General features: G+C 49.9%; 1 protein-coding gene across 1 annotated transcript in view; it reads right to left on the bottom strand.

Annotated features, from left to right (window-relative positions):
* LOC135562741 (pituitary adenylate cyclase-activating polypeptide type I receptor-like) overlaps positions 1 to 22,556 on the bottom strand; it is an 86,093-nt gene that overhangs the window by 60,391 nt on the left and 3,146 nt on the right. The window contains exons 2-5 of the mRNA XM_065005085.1: positions 16,433 to 16,538; positions 6,641 to 6,751; positions 6,411 to 6,511; positions 4,384 to 4,481 (exon numbers count right to left, since the gene is read on the bottom strand). Coding sequence (XP_064861157.1) covers positions 4,384 to 4,481; positions 6,411 to 6,511; positions 6,641 to 6,751; positions 16,433 to 16,538 — 416 coding nt within the window. The remainder of the gene's footprint in view (positions 1 to 4,383; positions 4,482 to 6,410; positions 6,512 to 6,640; positions 6,752 to 16,432; positions 16,539 to 22,556) is intronic.

The raw sequence follows: 22,556 nt of genomic DNA on the forward strand, positions 1-22,556 counted from the left end.
GTTCTGTTAGAGAATGGGAGGGGTGTTCTGTGTGTTCTGTTAGAGAATGGGAGGGGTGTTCTGGGTGTTCTGTTAGAGAATGGGAGGGTGTTCTGGGTGTTCTGTTAGAGAATGGGAGGGGTGTTCTGGGTGTTCTGTTAGAGAATGGGAGGGGTGTTCTGTTAGAGAATGGGAGGGGTGTTCTGTTAGAGAATGGGAGGGGTGTTCTGTTAGAGAATGGGAGGGGTGCTCTGTTAGAGAATGGGAGGGGTGCTCTGTTAGAGAATGGGAGGGGTGTTCTGTTAGAGAATGGGAGGGGTGTTCTGTTAGAGAATGGGAGGGGTGTTCTGGGTGTTCTGTTAGAGAATGGGAGGGGTGTTCTGGGTGTTCTGTTAGAGAATGGGAGGGGTGTTCTGTTAGAGAATGGGAGGGTGTTCTGGGTGTTCTGTTAGAGAATGGGAGGGGTGCTCTGTTAGAGAATGGGAGGGGTGCTCTGTTAGAGAATGGGAGGGTGTTCTGTTAGAGAATGGGAGGGGTGTTCTGGGTGTTCTGTTAGAGAATGGGAGGGGTGTTCTGGGTGTTCTGTTAGAGAATGGGAGGGGTGTTCTGTTAGAGAATGTGTTCTGTTAGAGAATGGGAGGGGTGTTCTGTTAGAGAATGGGAGGGGTGTTCTGTTAGAGAATGGGAGGGGTGCTCTGTTAGAGAATGGGAGGGGTGTTCTGTTAGAGAATGGGAGGGTGCTCTGTTAGAGAATGGGAGGGGTGTTCTGTGTGTTCTGTTAGAGAATGGGAGGGGTGTTCTGGGTGTTCTGTTAGAGAATGGGAGGGGTGTTCTGGGTGTTCTGTTAGAGAATGGGAGGGGTGTTCTGGGTGTTCTGTTAGAGAATGGGAGGGGTGTTCTGGTGTTCTGTTAGAGAATGGGAGGGGTGTTCTGTGTGTTCTGTTAGAGAATGGGAGGGGTGTTCTGGGTGTTCTGTTAGAGAATGGGAGGGGTGTTCTGGGTGTTCTGTTAGAGAATGGGAGGGGTGTTCTGGGTGTTCTGTTAGAGAATGGGAGGGGTGTTCTGTTAGAGAATGGGAGGGGTGTTCTGTTAGAGAATGGGAGGGGTGTTCTGTTAGAGAATGGGAGGGGTGCTCTGTTAGAGAATGGGAGGGGTGCTCTGTTAGAGAATGGGAGGGGTGTTCTGTTAGAGAATGGGAGGGGTGTTCTGTTAGAGAATGGGAGGGGTGTTCTGGGTGTTCTGTTAGAGAATGGGAGGGGTGTTCTGGGTGTTCTGTTAGAGAATGGGAGGGGTGTTCTGTTAGAGAATGGGAGGGGTGTTCTGGGTGTTCTGTTAGAGAATGGGAGGGTGCTCTGTTAGAGAATGGGAGGGGTGCTCTGTTAGAGAATGGGAGGGGTGTTCTGTTAGAGAATGGGAGGGGTGTTCTGTTAGAGAATGGGAGGGGTGTTCTGGGTGTTCTGTTAGAGAATGGGAGGGGTGTTCTGGGTGTTCTGTTAGAGAATGGGAGGGGTGTTCTGTTAGAGAATGGGAGGGGTGTTCTGTTAGAGAATGGGAGGGGTGTTCTGTTAGAGAATGGGAGGGGTGTTCTGGAGAATGTTCTGTTAGAGAATGGGAGGGGTGCTCTGTTAGAGAATGGGGAGGGGTTCTGTGTGTTCTGTTAGAGAATGGGAGGGTTCTGTGTGTTCTGTTAGAGAATGGGAGGGGTTCTGTGTGTTCTGTTAGAGAATGGGAGGGGTGTTCTGGAGAATGGGAGGGGTGTTCTGTTAGAGAATGGGAGGGGTGTTCTGTTAGAGAATGGGAGGGGTGTTCTGTTAGAGAATGGGAGGGGTTCTGGGTGTTCTGTTAGAGAATGGGAGGGGTTCTGGGTGTTCTGTTAGAGAATGGGAGGGGTTCTGGGTGTTCTGTTAGAGAATGGGAGGGGTTCTGGGTGTTCTGTAGAGAATGGGAGAGAGAATGGGAGGGGTTCTGTGTGTTCTGTTAGAGAATGAGAGGGGTGTTCTGGGTGTTCTGTTAGAGAATGGGAGGGGTTCTGGGTGTTCTGTTAGAGAATGGGAGGGTTCTGGGTGTTCTGTTAGAGAATGGGAGGGGTTCTGTGTGTTCTGTTAGAGAATGAGAGGGGTGTTCTGGGTGTTCTGTTAGAGAATGGGAGGGGTTCTGGGTGTTCTGTTAGAGAATGGGAGGGGTTCTGTGTGTTCTGTTAGAGAATGAGAGGGGTGTTCTGGGTGTTCTGTTAGAGAATGGGAGGGGTTCTGTGTGTTCTGTTAGAGAATGAGAGGGGTGTTCTGGGTGTTCTGTTAGAGAATGGGAGGGGTTCTGGGTGTTCTGTTAGAGAATGGGAGGGGTGTTCTGGGTGTTCTGTTAGAGAATGGGAGGGGTTCTGGGTGTTCTGTTAGAGAATGGGAGGGGTTCTGGGTGTTCTGTTAGAGAATGGGAGGGGTTCTGTGTGTTCTGTTAGAGAATGGGAGGGGTTCTGGGTGTTCTGTTAGAGAATGGGAGGGGTTCTGGGTGTTCTGTTAGAGAATGGGAGGGGTTCTGGGTGTTCTGTCCTGCTGTTCTGTCTTATTTGTATAATCATAAAAAATGCAAAATTAAAAAAAAATTAAAAATAAAATTAAAAACAGAAACAACTTGACGGATAAGTTTAGGAATTCATTCCGAGTGTTTAAGTTAAATAGTTTGGGAAATACACCATCCCCGTCCAAAACACCCTAGCAAGCCACAAGACTACTCCATGGTAATAATGCAAAGCGTTGCCCCCTAGTGGCCGGTTATCTGAACCTGCAGAGTATAGTCATGGAGGTGGTGAGAGAGACCAGATCTAACCTGAACCTGCAGAGTATAGTCATGGCGGTGGTGAGAGAGACCAGATCTAACCTGAACCTGCAGAGTATAGTCATGGAGGTGGTGAGAGAGACCAGATCTAACCTGAACCTGCAGAGTATAGTCATGGCGGTGGTGTTGGAGAGACCAGATCTAACCTGAACCTGCAGAGTATAGTCATGGCGGTGGTGAGAGAGACCAGATCTAACCTGAACCTGCAGAGTATAGTCATGGAGGTGGTGAGAGACCAGATCTAACCTGAACCTGCAGAGTATAGTCATGGAGGTGGTGAGAGAGACCAGATCTAACCTGAACCTGCAGAGTATAGTCATGGAGGTGGTGAGAGAGACCAGATCTAACCTGAACCTGCAGAGTATAGTCATGGAGGTGGTGAGAGAGACCAGATCTAACCTGAACCTGTAGAGTATAGTCATGGCGGTGGTGAGAGAGACCAGATCTAACCTGAACCTGCAGAGTATAGTCATGGAGGTGGTGAGAGACCAGATCTAACCTGAACCTGCAGAGTATAGTCATGGCGGTGGTGAGAGAGACCAGATCTAACCTGAACCTGCAGAGTATAGTCATGGAGGTGGTGAGAGAGACCAGATCTAACCTGAACCTGTAGAGTATAGTCATGGAGGTGGTGAGAGAGACCAGATCTAACCTGAACCTGCAGAGTATAGTCATGGAGGTGGTGAGAGAGACCAGATCTAACCTGAACCTGCAGAGTATAGTCATGGAGGTGGTGAGAGAGACCAGATCTAACCTGAACCTGCAGAGTATAGTCATGGAGGTGGTGAGAGAGACCAGATCTAACCTGAACCTGCAGAGTATAGTCATGGCGGTGGTGAGAGAGACCAGATCTAACCTGAACCTGCAGAGTATAGTCATGGAGGTGGTGAGAGAGACCAGATCTAACCTGAACCTGCAGAGTATAGTCATGGAGGTGGTGAGAGAGACCAGATCTAACCTGAACCTGCAGAGTATAGTCATGGCGGTGGTGAGAGAGACCAGATCTAACCTGAACCTGCAGAGTATAGTCATGGCGGTGGTGTTGGAGAGACCAGATCTAACCTGAACCTGTAGAGTATAGTCATGGCGGTGGTGAGAGAGACCAGATCTAACCTGAACCTGCAGAGTATAGTCATGGAGGTGGTGAGAGAGACCAGATCTAACCTGAACCTGCAGAGTATAGTCATGGAGGTGGTGAGAGAGACCAGATCTAACCTGAACCTGCAGAGTATAGTCATGGAGGTGGTGAGAGAGACCAGATCTAACCTGAACCTGCAGAGTATAGTCATGGCGGTGGTGAGAGAGACCAGATCTAACCTGAACCTGCAGAGTATAGTCATGGCGGTGGTGTTGGAGAGACCAGATCTAACCTGAACCTGTAGAGTATAGTCATGGCGGTGGTGAGAGAGACCAGATCTAACCTGAACCTGCAGAGTATAGTCATGGAGGTGGTGAGAGAGACCAGATCTAACCTGAACCTGCAGAGTATAGTCATGGAGGTGGTGAGAGACCAGATCTAACCTGAACCTGCAGAGTATAGTCATGGAGGTGGTGAGAGAGACCAGATCTAACCTGAACCTGCAGAGTATAGTCATGGCGGTGGTGAGAGAGACCAAGGAGGTGCTGTATCCTGCTGTGTACAGAGCTTTCACAGACGCATAGTTCATGTCCTGGAAGAGACAGAGAGACATTGTTATAGTATATGTCCTGGGAGAGACAGAGAGACACTGTTATAGTATATGTCCTGGAAGAGACAGAGAGACACTGTTATAGAACATAGTATATGTCCTGGAAGAGACAGATAGACACTGTTATAGTATATGTCCTGGAAGAGACAGAGAGACACTGTTATAGTATATGTCCTGGAAGAGACAGAGAGACACTGTTATAGTACATGTCCTGGAAGAGACAGAGAGACACTGTTATAGTATATGTCCTGGAAGAGACAGAGAGACACTGTTATAGAACATAGTATATGTCCTGGAAGAGACAGAGAGACACTGTTATAGAACATAGTATATGTCCTGGAAGAGACAGAGAGACATTGTTATAGTATATGTCCTGGAAGAGACAGAGAGACATTGTTCTAGTATATGTCCTGGAAGAGACAGAGAGACACTGTTATAGTATATGTCCTGGAAGAGACAGAGAGACACTGTTATAGTATATGTCCTGGGAGAGACAGAGAGACACTGTTATAGTATATGTCCTGGGAGAGACAGAGAGACACTGTTATAGTATATGTCCTGGAAGAGACAGAGAGACACTGTTATAGTATATGTCCTGGAAGTTATAGTATATGTCCTGGAAGAGACAGAGAGACACTGTTATAGTACATGTCCTGGAAGAGACAGAGAGACACTGTTATAGTATATGTCCTGGAAGAGACAGAGAGACACTGTTATAGAACATAGTATATGTCCTGGAAGAGACAGAGAGACACTGTTATAGTATATGTCCTGGAAGAGACAGAGAGACATTGTTATAGTATATGTCCTGGGAGAGACAGAGAGACGCTGTTATAGTATATGTCCTGGAAGAGACAGAGAGACACTGTTATAGTATATGTCCTGGGAGAGACAGAGAGACACTGTTATAGTATATGTCCTGGAAGAGACAGAGAGACACTGTTATAGTATATGTCCTGGGAGAGACAGAGAGACAATGTTATAGAACATAGTATATGTCCTGGGAGAGACAGAGAGACATTGTTATAGTATATGTCCTGGGAGAGACAGAGAGACACTGTTATAGTATATGTCCTGGAAGAGACAGAGAGACACTGTTATAGTATATGTCCTGGAAGAGACAGAGAGACACTGTTATAGTATATGTCCTGGAAGAGACAGAGAGACACTGTTATAGTATATGTCCTGGGAGAGACAGAGAGACACTGTTATAGTATATGTCCTGGAAGAGACAGAGAGACACTGTTATAGTATATGTCCTGGGAGAGACAGAGAGACACTGTTATAGAACATAGTATATGTCCTGGAAGAGACATAGAGACACTGTTATAGTATATGTCCTGGAAGAGACAGAATAGCACATGGTTCTACTGTTTGCACTGTTCAACGGAAGTATACATTGTGAAATAAGGTCCTGTTCTAGGTTCTATATACTAGGTTTTAGAGGTTATGTTGTTACCTGTCTGGTTCTAGGAGTTAGGTTCTAGGTTCTTACCTGTCTAGTTCTAGGTTCTAGAGGTTGGCTTCTGGGTTCTTACCTGTCTAGTTCTAGGTTCTAGCGGTTGGATTCTAGGTTCTTACCTGTCTAGTTCTAGGTTCTAGAGGTTGGCTTCTGGGTTCTTACCTGTCTAGTTCTAGGTTCTAGCGGTTGGATTCTAGGTTCTTACCTGTCTAGTTCTAGGTTCTAGAGGTTGGGTTCTAGGTTCTTACCTGTCTAGTTCTAGGTTCTAGAAGTTAGGTTCTAGGTTCTTACCTGTCTAGTTCTAGAAGTTATGTTCTAGGTTCTAACCTGTCTGGTTCTAGAGATTAGGTTCTAGGTTCTTACCTGTCTAGTTCTAGGTCCTAGAGGTTAGGTTCTAGGTTCTTACCTGTCTAGTTCTAGGTTCTAGAGGTTAGGTTCTAGGTTCTTACCGGTCTGGTGGTGTTATCGTCTGACAGACAGGCGTCAACGTAGTGAGGAAATGTTTCTGACCAGCCCTCTGCTGTACAGTTCCTACTGATCCAACCAATCTCTGAAACACACACACACACACACACACACACACACACACACACACACGTCAATCTACAAAATGCTGAATACCATAGCACTTCAACCAAGCCATACTGTTTGAATCATTAGTACAGTAGAAGCTACAAACCATCGTCGGGACTCAGGAGGTCATGAAAGACTTCAGGACATCTGACTGATACCACTTCACCTACGGCTGCATCCTGCCAACAAGCCAGGTCGTCCCACATCCACGGACAGCCTGCAACACACAGGGTATATCCAGTATCTCATACAGTAGCAGGATCTCTGTCTGGTGGTCTGGATGAAGCCAATTACCTTTTAAAGACCCGAGACGAGCGAAGCACACTGAGCCAGACAGACAGACCCAGAGCTAACCAATTAAACCTGTCTATACTATCACTGTGAATAACACACACACAAACACAAACACACACCCACTAACACACACACTAACACACTCCCACTAACACACACACACACACACTCACTAACACACACCCACTAACACACACCCACTACCACACACACACTAACACACACCGACTAACACACACCCACTAACACACACTCACTAACACACAGCCACTAACACACACCCACTAACACACACCCACTAACACACTCCCCACTAACACACTAACACACTCCCACAAGTGATAATGCAATCCCTCTTGAGGGGAATGACTAGTGTTGATCTGAATAATATTTCAGGATTCTGTGTCCAGTATAAAGGAAGGTAGAGGTAGTTTCGGGAGCCAATGCTAACAAGCGTCAGCGCTATGCATATCTACTAGATACCCATAGACCTCCAGCAATGAGTTAGTTACTGCAACTTCCTTCATACTGGACACAGAAACATAAAAGTGGTTTCCACGAGTTCATCTGACTCTGGGTCAGTAGATAAAGGGCTTCATCTGACTCTGGGTCAGTAGATAAAGGGCTTCATCTGACTCTGGGTCAGTAGATAAAGGGCCTCATCTGACTCTGGGTCAGTAGATAAAGGGCTTCATCTGACTCTGGGTCAGTAGATAAAGGGCTTCATCTGACTCTGGGTCAGTAGATAAAGGACCTCATCTGACTCTGGGTCAGTAGATAAAGGGCCTCATCTGACTCTGGGTCAGTAGATAAAGGAGACCATCTGACTCTGGGTCAGTAGATAAAGGGCCTCATCTGACTCTGGGTCAGTAGATAAAGGGCCTCATCTGACTCTGGGTCAGTAGATAAAGGGCTTCATCTGACTCTGGGTCAGTAGATAAAGGGCTTCATCTGACTCTGGGTCAGTAGATAAAGGACATCATCTGACTCTGGGTCAGTAGATAAAGGGCTTCATCTGACTCTGGGTCAGTAGATAAAGGACCTCATCTGACTCTGGGGAAGTAGATAAAGGGCCTCATCTGACTCTGGGTCAGTAGATAAAGGGCATCATCTGACTCTGGGTCAGTAGATAAAGGGCCTCATCTGACTCTGGGTCAGTAGATAAAGGAGTTCAACTGACTCTGGGTCAGTAGATAAAAGACCTCATCTGACTCTGGGTCAGTAGATAAAGGACCCCATCTGACTCTGGGGAAGTAGATAAAGGGCCTCATCTGACTCTGGGTCAGTAGATAAAGGGCATCATCTGACTCTGGGTCAGTAGATAAAGGGCTTCAATCTGACTCTGGGTCAGTAGATAAAGGACTTCATCTGACTCTGGGTCAGTAGATAAAGGGCTTCAATCTGACTCTGGGTCAGTAGATAAAGGGCTTCATCTGACTCTGGGTCAGTAGATAAAGGGCCTCATCTGACTCTGGGTCAGTAGATAAAGGGCTTCAATCTGACTCTGGGTCAGTAGATAAAGGGCTTCATCTGACTCTGGGTCAGTAGATAAAGGGCTTCATCTGACTCTGGGTCAGTAGATAAAGGGCCTCATCTGACTCTGGGTCAGTAGATAAAGGGCCTCATTGCCAATTTCACAGTATCCCTTTAAATGACCATAGAAACAGCATAAAAACAACAGACCTGAGTGAGATCTACTGAGCCTTCAACATCACACCATGATGTCCTAGAGAAGTCTGAGACAGCTGGACTACAGTCAACCTGAGACAGTAGCTGCTTTAAGCTGTAGCGACCCTAGACAGGAAGACAGTAGCTGCTTTAAGCTGTAGCGACCCTAGACAGGAAGACAGTAGCTGCTTTAAGCTGTAGCGACCCTAGACAGGAAGACAGTAGCTGCTTTAAGCTGTAGCGACCCTAGACAGGAAGACAGTAGCTGCTTTAAGCTGTAGCGACCCTAGACAGGAAGACAGTAGCTGCTTTAAGCTGTAGCGACCCTAGACAGGAAGACAGTAGCTGCTTTAAGCTGTAGCGACCCTAGACAGGAAGACAGTAGCTGCTTTAAGCTGTAGCGACCCTAGACAGGAAGACAGTAGCTGCTTTAAGCTGTAGCGACCCTAGACAGGAAGACAGTAGCTGCTTTAAGCTGTAGCGACCCTAGACAGGAAGACAGTAGCTGCTTTAAGCTACAGCTGCTTTAAGCGACCCTAGACAGGAAGACAGTAGCTGCTTTAAGCTGTAGCGACCCTAGACAGGAAGACAGTAGCTGCTTTAAGCTGTAGCGACCCTAGACAGGAAGACAGTAGCTGCTTTAAGCTGTAGCGACCCTAGACAGGAAGACAGTAGCTGCTTTAAGCTGTAGCGACCCTAGACAGGAAGACAGTAGCTGCTTTAACCTGTAGCGACCCTAGACAGGAAGACAGTAGCTGCTTTAAGCTGTAGCGACCCTAGACAGGAAGACAGTAGCTGCTTTAAGCTGTAGCTCAGCCAGACAAGCTAATAGTCTATCCCCATCTCTGCTATAGTCCTCTCTCTCCTGCAGTCAGTCTGACTGATGTTTCTCCTCCCCACTGATGTGTCTGTTGTCAACAGAAACAGAGGCAAAGGGAGTGTTGCTTTACAGAGCTATTATAGGGACACAACAGGAAGACAGTAGCACTGCCATAGACAGGAGAGTGACCCTAGACAGGAAGTCAGTAGCACTGCCATAGACAGGAGAGTGACCCTAGACAGGAAGTCAGTAGCACTGCCATAGACAGGAGAGTGACCCTAGACAGGAAGTCAGTAGCACTGCCATAGACAGGAGAGTGACCCTAGACAGGAGAGTGACCCTAGACAGGAGGTCAGTAACACTGCCATAGACAGGAGAGTGACCCTAGACAGGAGAGTGACCCTAGACAGGAAGTCAGTAGCACTGCCATAGACAGGAGAGTGACCCTAGACAGGAGAGTGACCCTAGACAGGAAGTCAGTAGCACTGCCATAGACAGGAGAGTGACCCTAGACAGGAAGTCAGTAGCACTGCCATAGACAGGAGAGTGACCCTAGACAGGAGAGTGACCCTAGACAGGAAGTCAGTAGCACTGCCATAAACAGGAGAGTGACCCTAGACAGGAAGTCAGTAGCACTGCCATAGGCAGGAGAGTGACCCTAGACAGGAAGTCAGTAGCACTGCCATAGACAGGAGAGTGACCCTAGACAGGAGAGTGACCCTAGACAGGAAGTCAGTAGCACTGCCATAGGCAGGAGAGTGACCCTAGACAGGAAGTCAGTAGCACTGCCATAGGCAGGAGAGTGACCCTAGACAGGAGAGTGACCCTAGACAGGAGAGTGACCCTATACAGGAGAGTGACCCTAGACAGGAAGTCAGTAGCACTGCCATAGGCAGGAGAGTGACCCTAGACAGGAAGTCAGTAGCACTGCCATAGGCAGGAGAGTGACCCTAGACAGGAAGTCAGTAGCACTGCCATAGGCAGGAGAGTGACCCTAGACAGGAAGTCAGTAGCACTGCCATAGACAGGAGAGTGACCCTAGACAGGAGAGTGACCCTAGACAGGAAGTCAGTAGCACTGCCATAGACAGGAGAGTGACCCTAGACAGGAGAGTGACCCTAGACAGGAAGTCAGTAGCACTGCCATAGACAGGAGAGTGACCCTAGACAGGAGGTCAGTAGCACTGCCATAGGCAGGAGAGTGACCCTAGACAGGAAGTCAGTAGCACTGCCATAGACAGGAGAGTGACCCTAGACAGGAAGTCAGTAGCACTGCCATAGACAGGAGAGTGACCCTAGACAGGAGGTCAGTAGCACTGCCATAGACAGGAGAGTGACCCTAGACAGGAGAGTGACCCTAGACAGGAAGTCAGTAGCACTGCCATAGACAGGAGAGTGACCCTAGACAGGAGAGTGACCCTAGACAGGAAGTCAGTAGCACTGCCATAGACAGGAGAGTGACCCTAGACAGGAGAGTGACCCTAGACAGGAGAGTGACCCTAGACAGGAGAGTGACCCTAGACAGGAGAGTCAGTAGCACTGCCATAGACAGGAGAGTGACCCTAGACAGGAGAGTGACCCTAGACAGGAAGTCAGTAGCACTGCCATAGGCAGGAGAGTGACCCTAGACAGGAGAGTGACCCTAGACAGGAGAGTGACCCTAGACAGGAAGTCAGTAGCACTGCCATAGACAGGAGAGTGACCCTAGACAGGAGAGTGACCCTAGACAGGAAGTCAGTAGCACTGCCATAGACAGGAGAGTGACCCTAGACAGGAGAGTGACCCTAGACAGGAAGTCAGTAGCACTGCCATAGACAGGAGAGTGACCCTAGACAGGAAGTCAGTAGCACTGCCATAGACAGGAGAGTGACCCTAGACAGGAGAGTGACCCTAGACAGGAGGTCAGTAGCACTGCCATAGACAGGAGAGTGACCCTAGACAGGAGAGTGACCCTAGACAGGAAGTCAGTAGCACTGCCATAGCACTGACCCCAGGAAGTGACCCTAGACAGGAGAGTGACCCTAGACAGGAGAGTGACCCTAGACAGGAGAGTGACCCTAGACAGGAAGTCAGTAGCACTGCCATAGACAGGAGAGTGACCCTAGACAGGAGAGTGACCCTAGACAGGAGAGTGACCCTAGACAGGAGAGTGACCCTAGACAGGAAGTCAGTAGCACTGCCCAGGAGAGTGACCTAGACAGGAGAGTGACCCTAGACAGGAGAGTGACCCTAGACAGGAAGTCAGTAGCACTGCCATAGACAGGAGAGTGACCCTAGACAGGAAGTCAGTAGCACTGCCATAGGCTAGACAGGAGAGTGACCCTAGACAGGAGAGTGACCCTAGACAGGAAGTCAGCAGCAGTGACCATAGACAGGAGAGTGACCCTAGACAGGAGAGTGACCCTAGACAGGAGAGTGACCCTAGACAGGAAGTCAGTAGCACTGCCATAGGCAGGAGAGTGACCCTAGACAGGAAGTCAGTAGCACTGCCATAGGCAGGAGAGTGACCCTAGACAGGAGAGTGACCCTAGACAGGAAGTCAGTAGCACTGCCATAGACAGGAGAGTGACCCTAGACAGGAGAGTGACCCTAGACAGGAAGTCAGTAGCACTGCCATAGACAGGAGAGTGACCCTAGACAGGAGGACAGTAGCACTGCCATAGGCAGGAGAGTGACCCTAGACAGGAAGTCAGTAGCACTGCCATAGACAGGAGAGTGACCCTAGACAGGAGAGTGACCCTAGACAGGAAGTCAGTAGCACTGCCATAGACAGGAGACTGACCCTAGACAGGAGGTCAGTAGCACTGCCATAGACAGGAGAGTGACCCTAGACAGGAAGTCAGTAGCACTGCCATAGACAGGAGAGTGACCCTAGACAGGAGGTCAGTAGCACTGCCATAGACAGGAGAGTGACCCTAGACAGGAGAGTGACCCTAGACAGGAGAGTGACCCTAGACAGGAAGTCAGTAGCACTGCCATAGGCAGGAGAGTGACCCTAGACAGGAAGTCAGTAGCACTGCCATAGACAGGAGGAGAGTGACCCCAGGAGAGTGACCCTAGACAGGAAGTCAGTAGCACTGCCATAGACAGGAGAGTGACCCTAGACAGGAAGTCAGTAGCACTGCCATAGACAGGAGAGTGACCCTAGACAGGAGAGTGACCCTAGACAGGAAGTCAGTAGCACTGCCATAGACAGGAGAGTGACCCTAGACAGGAGGTCAGTAGCACTGCCATAGACAGGAGAGTGACCCTAGACAGGAGAGTGACCCTAGACAGGAGAGTGACCCTAGACAGGAAGTCAGTAGCACTGCCATAGGCAGGAGAGTGACCCTAGACAGGAAGTCAGTAGCACTGCCATAGACAGGAGAGTGACCCTAGACAGGAAGTCAGTAGCACTGCCATAGACAGGAGAGTGACCCTAGACAGGAAGTCAGTAGCACTGCCATAGACAGGAGAGTGACCCTAGACAGGAGAGTGACCCTAGACAGGAAGTCAGTAGCACTGCCATAGGCAGGAGAGTGACCCTAGACAGGAAGTCAGTAGCACTGCCATAGACAGGAGAGTGATCCTAGACAGGAGAGTGACCCTAGACAGGAGAGTGACCCTAGACAGGAAGTCAGTAGCACTGCCATAGACAGGAGAGTGACCCTAGACAGGAGAGTGACCCTAGACAGGAAGTCAGTAGCACTGCCATAGGCAGGAGAGTGACCCTAGACAGGAAGTCAGTAGCACTGCCATAGGCAGGAGAGTGACCCTAGACAGGAAGTCAGTAGCACTGCCATAGGCAGGAGAGTGACCCTAGACAGGAAGTCAGTAGCACTGCCATAGACAGGAGAGTGACCCTAGACAGGAGAGTGACCCTAGACAGGAAGTCAGTGAGGAGAGTGACCCTAGACAGGAAGTCAGTAGCACTGCCATAGGCAGGAGAGTGACCCTAGACAGGAGAGTGACCCTAGACAGGAAGTCAGTAGCACTGCCATAGACAGGAGAGTGACCCTAGACAGGAGGTCAGTAGCACTGCCATAGACAGGAGAGTGACCCTAGACAGGAAGTCAGTAGCACTGCCATAGGCAGGAGAGTGACCCTAGACAGGAAGTCAGTAGCACTGCCATAGACAGGAGAGTGACCCTAGACAGGAAGTCAGTAGCACTGCAATAGACAGGAGAGTGACCCTAGACAGGAAGTCAGTAGCACTGCCATAGACAGGAGAGTGACCCTAGACAGGAGAGTGACCCTAGACAGGAAGTCAGTAGCACTGCCATAGACAGGAGAGTGACCCTAGACAGGAGAGTGACCCTAGACAGGAAGTCAGTAGCACTGCCATAGGCAGGAGAGTGACCCTAGACAGGAGAGTGACCCTAGACAGGAGAGTGACCCTAGACAGGAGTGACCCTAGACAGGAAGTCAGTAGCACTGCCATAGGCAGGAGAGTGACCCTAGACAGGAAGTCAGTAGCACTGCCATAGACAGGAGAGTGACCCTAGACAGGAAGTCAGTAGCACTGCCATAGGCAGGAGAGTGACCCTAGACAGGAGGTCAGTAGCACTGCCATAGGCAGGAGAGTGACCCTAGACAGGAGAGTGACCCTAGACAGGAAGTCAGTAGCACTGCCATAGACAGGAGAGTGACCCTAGACAGGAGAGTGACCCTAGACAGGAGAGTGACCCTAGACAGGAGAGTGACCCTAGACAGGAGAGTGACCCCTAGACAGGAGAGTGACCCTAGACAGGAGAGTGACCCTAGACAGGAAGTCAGTAGCACTGCCATAGACAGGAGAGTGACCTTAGACAGGAGAGTGACCCTAGACAGGAAGTCAGTAGCACTGCCATAGGCAGGAGAGTGACCCTAGACAGGAGAGTGACCCTAGACAGGAGAGTGACCCTAGACAGGAGAGTGACCCTAGACAGGAAGTTAGTAGCACTGCCATAGGCAGGAGAGTGACCCTAGACAGGAAGTCAGTAGCACTGCCATAGACAGGAGAGTGACCCTAGACAGGAGAGTGACCCTAGACAGGAGAGTGACCCTAGACAGGAGGAGAGATGCAGATGTTAAAGGTGTGGGTATGAAACAGTGAAAACAGACACTGTTTTTTTGTCCGAAGCGACATGCATCTTGGGATTTGTAATTTGTTTTAAACACCTAAATCAGATCCAAGAGTCTGTATCTGTCAGTGATATTAATTGTGGTTCTTTATGATTCGGTAATAAGAACAGGGTAAAGTGATCATCTTATCCCAGGCTTCCTATAAACACTGAGCTACAGACAGAAACCATTTAATTGGATATACAGAACCACAGAGACAACCCCAACTGCTGCTTCTCTGCTCTTAGAATGACCTTTAGTCATTCAGACTTCTCCTCTCCTTTCATATCCTCGTCTCTTCTCTCCTTTCATATCCTCGTCTCTTCTCTCCAATCCTCTCCTTTCATATCCTCGTCTCTTCTCTCCTCTTCTCTCCTTTCATATCCTCGTCTCTTCTCTCCTTTCATATCCTCGTCTCTTCTCTCCAATCCTCTCCTTTCATATCCTCGTCTCTTCTCTCCTCTTCTCTCCTTTCATATCCTCGTCTCTTCTCTCCTATTCTCTCCTTTCATATCCTCGTCTCTTCTCTCCTATCCTCTCCTTTCATATCCTCGTCTCTTCTCTCCTATCATATCCTCGTCTCTTCTCTCCTATCCTCTCCTTTCATATCCTCGTGTCTTCTCTCCTATCCCATCCTCTCCTCTCCTCTCCCATCCAATCCTCTCCCATCCTCTGCTCTCCTCTCCCATCCCGCCTTCTCGCCTCGCCCCAGCCTCTCATCTCCCATCCTCTGCTCTCCCATCCCATCCTCTGCTCTCCTCTCCCATGCTCTCCTGTCCCATCCTATGTTCTCCACCACCCTCTCCTCTCCCATCCTCTCCTCTCCCATCCTCTCTCTCCACCATCCTCTCATCTCCCATCCGCTGTTCTCCACCATCCTCTCCTCTCCTCTCCATCCTCTCACCTCTTCTCCCCTCTCATCCTTTCCTCTCCTCTCCCATTCTATCCTCTCCTCTCCCATCCTTTCCTCTCTTCTCTCATCCTCTACCATCCTTTCCTCTCAGTCCCCTCTACTTTTCTCCCACCCTTTCCTCTCATCTCCCATCCTCCTCTCCACCATGCTCTCGTCTCCCATCCTTTCCTCTCCCATCCTCTCTTCTCCACCATCCCCTCCTCCACCATATCCTCCTCTCCCACCCTCTCTTCTCCACCATCCCCTCCTCTCCCATCCTCTCTTCTCCACCATCCCCTCCTCTCCCACCCTCTCTTCTCCACCATCCCCTCCTCTCCCACCCTCTCTTCTCCACCATCCCCTCCTCTCCCATCCTCTCTTCTCCACCATCCCCTCCTCTCCCACCCTCTCTTCTCCACCATCCCCTCCTCTCCCATCCTCTCTTCTCCACCATCCCCTCCTCTCCCACCCTCTCTTCTCCACCATCCCCTCCTCTCCCATCCTCTCTTCTCCACCATCCCCTCCTCTCCCATCCTCTCTTCTCCACCATCCCCTCCTCTCCCATCCTCTCTTCTCCACCATCCTCTCCCCTCCCATCCTCTCTTCTCCACCATCCCCTCCTCTCCCATCCTCTCTTCTCCACCATCCTCTCCCCTCCCATCCTCTTCTCCACCATGCTCTCCAATCCTCTCCTCTCCTCACCCGTCCTCTCCCATCCTTTCCTTTCATCTCCTCTCCAAATCCTCCTCTCCAATCCTGACCTCTCCTTTCCCATCCTCTCCTCTCCCATTCTTTTCTCCACCAACCCCTCCTCACCCGTCCCTTTCATCTCCTCTCCAAATCCTCCTCTCCCATCCTCTCCTCTCCCATCCTCTCCTCTCCCATCCTCTCCTCTCTCAACCTCTCCTCTCCGTTCCTCCACCATCCTCTCCTCTCCCATCCTCTCCAATCCTCTCTCATCATCCTCTCTTCTCCACCATCCTTTCCTCTCCCATGATTGTTTCCAGATTTGTCCTCCCAGAGTTCCTTGGAAAGGAAACATGTGAAAGAGAGACAATGCCACCTGGAGAGTTGGAGGAGGATGAGACACTCAGAGGAGAGTGATTATACACATACAAGCACAAACACACTGGATAGTCCTACCATTATCCAGGTAGTGTGTTAGGTTGTGCAGGGCGATCCTCTCCATACATCTCTCCTGCTGTCTTTTGACCACACAGTCGGAGTTCTCGGAATACATGGAGCACACCTGGAACTCACACACACACACACACACACACACACACACACACACACACACACACACACACACACACACACACACACACAGTAAATTCAAATTGACTTGAACTGTGTAGCTGTTGTTAACGTCATCTGTCTATTTATAAAAAACAGTTTGCAATTTGCCTAGAAGCAGATAACCAGCCAGCCAACCAGCCAGCCAGTCAACCAATTAGTCAGCAAACCAGGCAGTCAGCCAGCCAACCAACCATCGAACCTGTCAGTCAGCCTTCCAGTCAGCCAGCAACCAGTCAGCTAGCCAGTCATTTAATCTGCCAGTCATTTAATCAGTCAGCCAGACAGCTAGCCAGTCAGCCAGCCAGCCAGCCAACCAGTCAGCCAACCAGTCAGCCAGCCAGTTAATATGCCAGTCATTTAATCAGTCAGCCAGACAGCTAGCCAGTCAGCCAGCCAGCCAACCAGTCAGCCAACCAGTCAGCCAGCCAGTTAATCTGCCAGTCATTTAATCAGTCAGCCAGTCAGCTAGCCAGTCAGCCAGCCAACCAGGCAGCCAGCCAACTAGGCAGCCAACCAGTCAGTCAGCCAATCTGCCAGCCAGCCAGCCAGCCAGCTAATCAGTCACAGTCAGTCAGACAGTTGATCAGCCAGCCGGTCAGGCAGCCAGCCAACCAGTCAGCCTTCCAGTCAGCCAACCAAGCAGCAGCCTGTCAACCTTCCAGTCAGTCAGCCAACCTTCCAGTCAGTCAGCCAACCAGTCAGCCAACCAGCCAGTCAGCCTTCCATTCAGCCAGCCAACCAGTCAGCCAGCTAGCCAGCCAGCCAGCCAATGAATCAGCCAGCCAGTTAATCAGCCAGCCATCCAGTCAGCCAGCAATTCAACCAGTTAGCCAGTCAGCCAGCCATCCAGTCAGCCAACCTGCCAGCCAGCCAGCCAGTTAATCAGCCAGACAGTCAGTCATCCAGTTAACCAGACAGTCAGCCAGCCAATCATTCAGCCAGTTAATCAGCCAGCCAGTCATCCAGACAGTCAGCCAGCCAATCAGCCAGCCAGTTAATCAGCCAGCCAGTCATCCAGACAGTCAGCCAGCCAATCAGCCAGCCAGTTAATCAGCCAGCCAGGCAGCCAGCCAATCATTCAGCCAGTTAATCAGCCAGCCAGTCATCCAGACAGTCAGCCAGCCAATCAGCCAGCCAGTTAATCAGCCAGCCAGACAGCCAGCCAACCAGTCAGCCAGCCAGTCAGGATTTCCCAGAAACAATAATGTGCAGAATAGTAAATAGTGCTGCTGATCATTCATGTTCTCTCAGCTCTGTATTACATCTAGCAGCAACACTTTGGCCACGTGTTCACAAAGAGCTATTTGGAATGGCTTGTCTACTGGAGGTGAATGTCTATATGTCTATCCTATCTATCCCTTCTCCACTGTGTGTCCTATCTATCCCTTCTCCACTGTGTGTCCTATCAATCCCTTCTCCACTGTGTGTCCTATCTATCCCTTCTCCACTGTGTGTCCTATCTATCCCTTCTCCACTGTGTGTCCTATCTATCCCTTCTCCACTGTGTGTCCTATCTATCCCTTCTCCACTGTGTCTTCTCCACTGTGTCCCAGTCCTTCTCCACTGTGTGTCCTATCCAGTCCTTCTCCACTGTGTCCTATCAATCCCTTCTCCACTGTGTGTCCTATCCAGTCCTTCTCCACTGTGTCCTATCAATCCCTTCTCCACTGTGTGTCCTATCCAGTCCTTCTCCACTGTGTGTCCTATCCAGTCCTTCTCCACTGTGTGTCCTATCTATCCCTTCTCCACTGTGTCCTATCCAGTCCTTCTCCACTGTGTGTCCTATCTAGTCCTTCTCCACTGTGTGTCCTATCTAGTCCTTCTCCACTGTGTGTCCTATCCAGTCCTTCTCCACTGTGTGTCCTATCAATCCCTTCTCCACTGTGTGTCCTATCAATCCCTTCTCCACTGTGTGTCCTATCCAGTCCTTCTCCACTGTGTGTCCTATCAATCCCTTCTCCACTGTGTGACCTATCCAGTCCTTCTCCACTGTGTGTCCTATCCAGTCCTTCTCCACTGTGTGTCCTATCCAGTCCTTCTCCACTGTGTGTCCTATCCAGTCCTTCTCCACTGTGTCCTATCACTGTGTCCCTCCAGTCTCCACTGTGTGTGTCCTCTCCACTGTGTGTCCAGTCCTTCTCCACTGTGTGTCCAGTCCCTATCCAGTCCTTCTCCACTGTGTGTCCTATATTCCTTCTCCACTGTGTGTCCTATCCTCAGTCCTTCTCCACTGTGTGTCCTATCCAGTCCTTCTCCACTGTGTGTCCTATCAGTCCTTCTCCACTGTGTGTCCTCCAGTCCTTCTCCACTGTGTCCTATCAATCCCTTCTCCACTGTGTGTCCTATCCAGTCCTTCTCCACTGTGTGTCCTATCCAGTCCTTCTCCACTGTGTGTCCTATCCAGTCCTTCTCTCCACTGTGTGTCCTATCTAGTCCTTCTCCACTGTGTGTCCTATCAATCCCTTCTCCACTGTGTGTCCTCCACTGTGTGTCCTATCCAGTCCTTCTCCACTGTGTGTCCTATCAATCCCTTCTCCACTGTGTGTCCTATCCAGTCCTTCTCCACTGTGTGTCCTATCCAGTCCTTCTCCACTGTGTGTCCTATCCAGTCCTTCTCCACTGTGTGTCCTATCCAGTCCTTCTCCACTGTGTCCTATCAATCCCTTCTCCACTGTGTCCTATCCAGTCCTTCTCCACTGTGTGTCCTATCCAGTCCTTCTCCACTGTGTGTCCTATCCAGTCCCTTCTCCACTGTGTGTCCTATCCAGTCCTTCTCCACTGTGTGTCCTATCCAGTCCTTCTCCACTGTGTGTCCTATCCAGTCCTTCTCCACTGTGTGTCCTCTCAGTCCTATCCAGTCCTCCACTGTGTGTCCTATCCAGTCCTTCTCCACTGTGTGTCCTATCCAGTCCTTCTCCACTGTGTGTCCTATCCAGTCCTTCTCCACTGTGTGTCCTATCCAGTCCTTCTCCACTGTGTGTCCTATCCAGTCCTTCTCCACTGTGTGTCCTATCCAGTCCTTCTCCACTGTGTGTCCTCCAGTCCTTCTCCAGTCCTTCTCCACTCCACTGTGTCCTATCTAGTCCTTCTCCACTGTGTCCTATCTATCCCTTCTCCACTGTGTGTCCTATCTAGTCCTTCTCCACTGTGTGTCCTATCCAGTCCTTCTCCACTGTGTGTCCTATCCAGTCCTTCTCCACTGTGTGTCCTATCCAGTCCTTCTCCACTGTGTGTCCTATCCAGTCCTTCTCCACTGTGTGTCCTATCTATCCCTTCTCCAATGTGTGTCCTATCTATCCCTTCTCCACTGTGTGTCCTATCCAGTCCTTCTCCACTGTGTGTCCTATCCAGTCCTTCTCCACTGTGTCCTATCTATCCCTTCTCCACTGTGTCCTATCTATCCCTTCTCCACTGTGTGTCCTATCTAGTCCTTCTCCACTGTGTGTCCTATCTAGTCCTTCTCCACTGTGTGTAGTCCTTCTCCACTGTGTGTCCTATCCAGTCCTTCTCCACTGTGTGTCCTATCCAGTCCTTCTCCACTGTGTGTCCTATCCAGTCCTTCTCCACTGTGTGTCCTATCCAGTCCTTCTCCACTGTGTCCTATCCAGTCCTTCTCCACTGTGTGTCCTATCTAGTCCTTCTCCACTGTGTGTCCTATCTAGTCCTTCTCCACTGTGTGTCCTATCCAGTCATTCTCCACTGTGTGTCCTATCCAGTCCTTCTCCACTGTGTCCTATCAATCCCTTCTCCACTGTGTCCTATCCAGTCCTTCTCCACTGTGTGTCCTATCCAGTCCTTCTCCACTGTGTGTCCTATCCAGTCCTTCTCCACTGTGTGTCCTATCTAGTCCTTCTCCACTGTGTGTCCTATCCAGTCCTTCTCCACTGTGTGTCCTATCTAGTCATTCTCCACTGTGTGTCCTATCCAGTCCTTCTCCACTGTGTGTCCTATCTATCCCTTCTCCACTGTGTGTCCTATCTAGTCCTTCTCCACTGTGTGTCCTATCTAGTCCTTCTCCACTGTGTGTCCTATCCAGTCCTTCTCCACTGTGTCCTATCTATCCCTTCTCCACTGTGTGTCCTATCAATCCCTTCTCCACGGTGTGTCCTATCAATCCCTTCTCCACTGTGTCTCCTATCAATCCCTTCTCCACTGTGTGTCCTATCTATCCCTTCTCCACTGTGTCCTATCCAGTCCTTCTCCACTGTGTGTCCTATCCAGTCCTTCTCCACTGTGTCCTATCAATCCCTTCTCCACTGTGTGTCCTATCCAGTCCTTCTCCACTGTGTCCTATCAATCCCTTCTCCACTGTGTGTCCTATCCAGTCCTTCTCCAATCAGTCCTTCTCCACTGTGTGTCCTATCTATCCCTTCTCCACTGTGTCCTATCCAGTCCTTCTCCACTGTGTCCTATCTAGTCCTTCTCCACTGTGTGTCTCCTATCAATCCCTTCTCCACTGTGTGTCCTATCAATCCCTTCTCCACTGTGTGTCCTATCCAGTCCTTCTCCACTGTGTGTCCTATCAGTCCTTCTCCACTGTGTGTCCTATCCAGTCCTTCTCCACTGTGTGTCCTATCCAGTCCTTCTCCACTGTGTGTCCTATCCAGTCCTTCTCCACTGTGTGTCCTATCCAGTCCTTCTCCACTGTGTGTCCTATCCAGTCCTTCTCCACTGTGTCCATCAGTCCTTCTCCACTGTGTCCTATCCAGTCCTTCTCCACTGTGTGTCCTATCCAGTCCTTCTCCACTGTGTGTCCTATCCAGTCCTTCTCCACTGTGTGTCCTATCTAGTCCTTCTCCACTGTGTGTCCTATCCAGTCCTTCTCCACTGTGTGTCCTATCCAGTCCTTCTCCACTGTGTGTCCTATCCAGTCCTTCTCCACTGTGTGTCCTATCCAGTCCTTCTCCACTGTGTGTCCTATCCAGTCCTTCTCCACTGTGTGTCCTATCCATTCCTTCTCCACTGTGTGTCCTATCCAGTCCTTCTCCACTGTGTGTCCTATCCAGTCCTTCTCCACTGTGTGTCCTATCTAGTCCTTCTCCACTGTGTCCTATCTATCCCTTCTCCACTGTGTCCTATCTATCCCTTCTCCACTGTGTGTCCTATCTAGTCCTTCTCCACTGTGTGTCCTATCCAGTCCTTCTCCACTGTGTGTCCTATCCAGTCCTTCTCCACTGTGTGTCCTATCCAGTCCTTCTCCACTGTGTGTCCTATCCAGTCCTTCTCCACTGTGTGTCCTATCTAGTCCTTCTCCACTGTGTGTCCTATCCAGTCCTTCTCCACTGTGTGTCCTATCTAGTCCTTCTCCACTGTGTCCTATCTATCCCTTCTCCACTGTGTCCTATCTATCCCTTCTCCACTGTGTGTCCTATCTAGTCCTTCTCCACTGTGTGTCCTATCTAGTCCTTCTCCACTGTGTGTCCTATCTAGTCCTTCTCCACTGTGTGTCCTATCTATCCCTTCTCCAATGTGTGTCCTATCTATCCCTTCTCCACTGTGTGTCCTATCCAGTCCTTCTCCACTGTGTCCTATCTATCCCTTCTCCACTGTGTCCTATCTATCCCTTCTCCACTGTGTGTCCTATCTAGTCCTTCTCCACTGTGTGTCCTATCTAGTCCTTCTCCACTGTGTGTCCTATCTAGTCCTTCTCCACTGTGTGTCCTATCCAGTCCTTCTCCACTGTGTGTCCTATCCAGTCCTTCTCCACTGTGTGTCCTATCCAGTCCTTCTCCACTGTGTCCTATCCAGTCCTTCTCCACTGTGTGTCCTATCTAGTCCTTCTCCACTGTGTGTCCTATCTAGTCCTTCTCCACTGTGTGTCCTATCCAGTCTTTCTCCACTGTGTGTCCTATCCAGTCCTTCTCCACTGTGTCCTATCAATCCCTTCTCCACTGTGTCCTATCCAGTCCTTCTCCACTGTGTGTCCTATCCAGTCCTTCTCCACTGTGTGTCCTATCCAGTCCTTCTC

The sequence above is a fragment of the Oncorhynchus nerka genome, linkage group LG20 (genome assembly GCF_034236695.1).
Source record: "Oncorhynchus nerka isolate Pitt River linkage group LG20, Oner_Uvic_2.0, whole genome shotgun sequence".
NCBI classification, from domain to species: Eukaryota; Metazoa; Chordata; class Actinopteri; order Salmoniformes; family Salmonidae; genus Oncorhynchus; species Oncorhynchus nerka.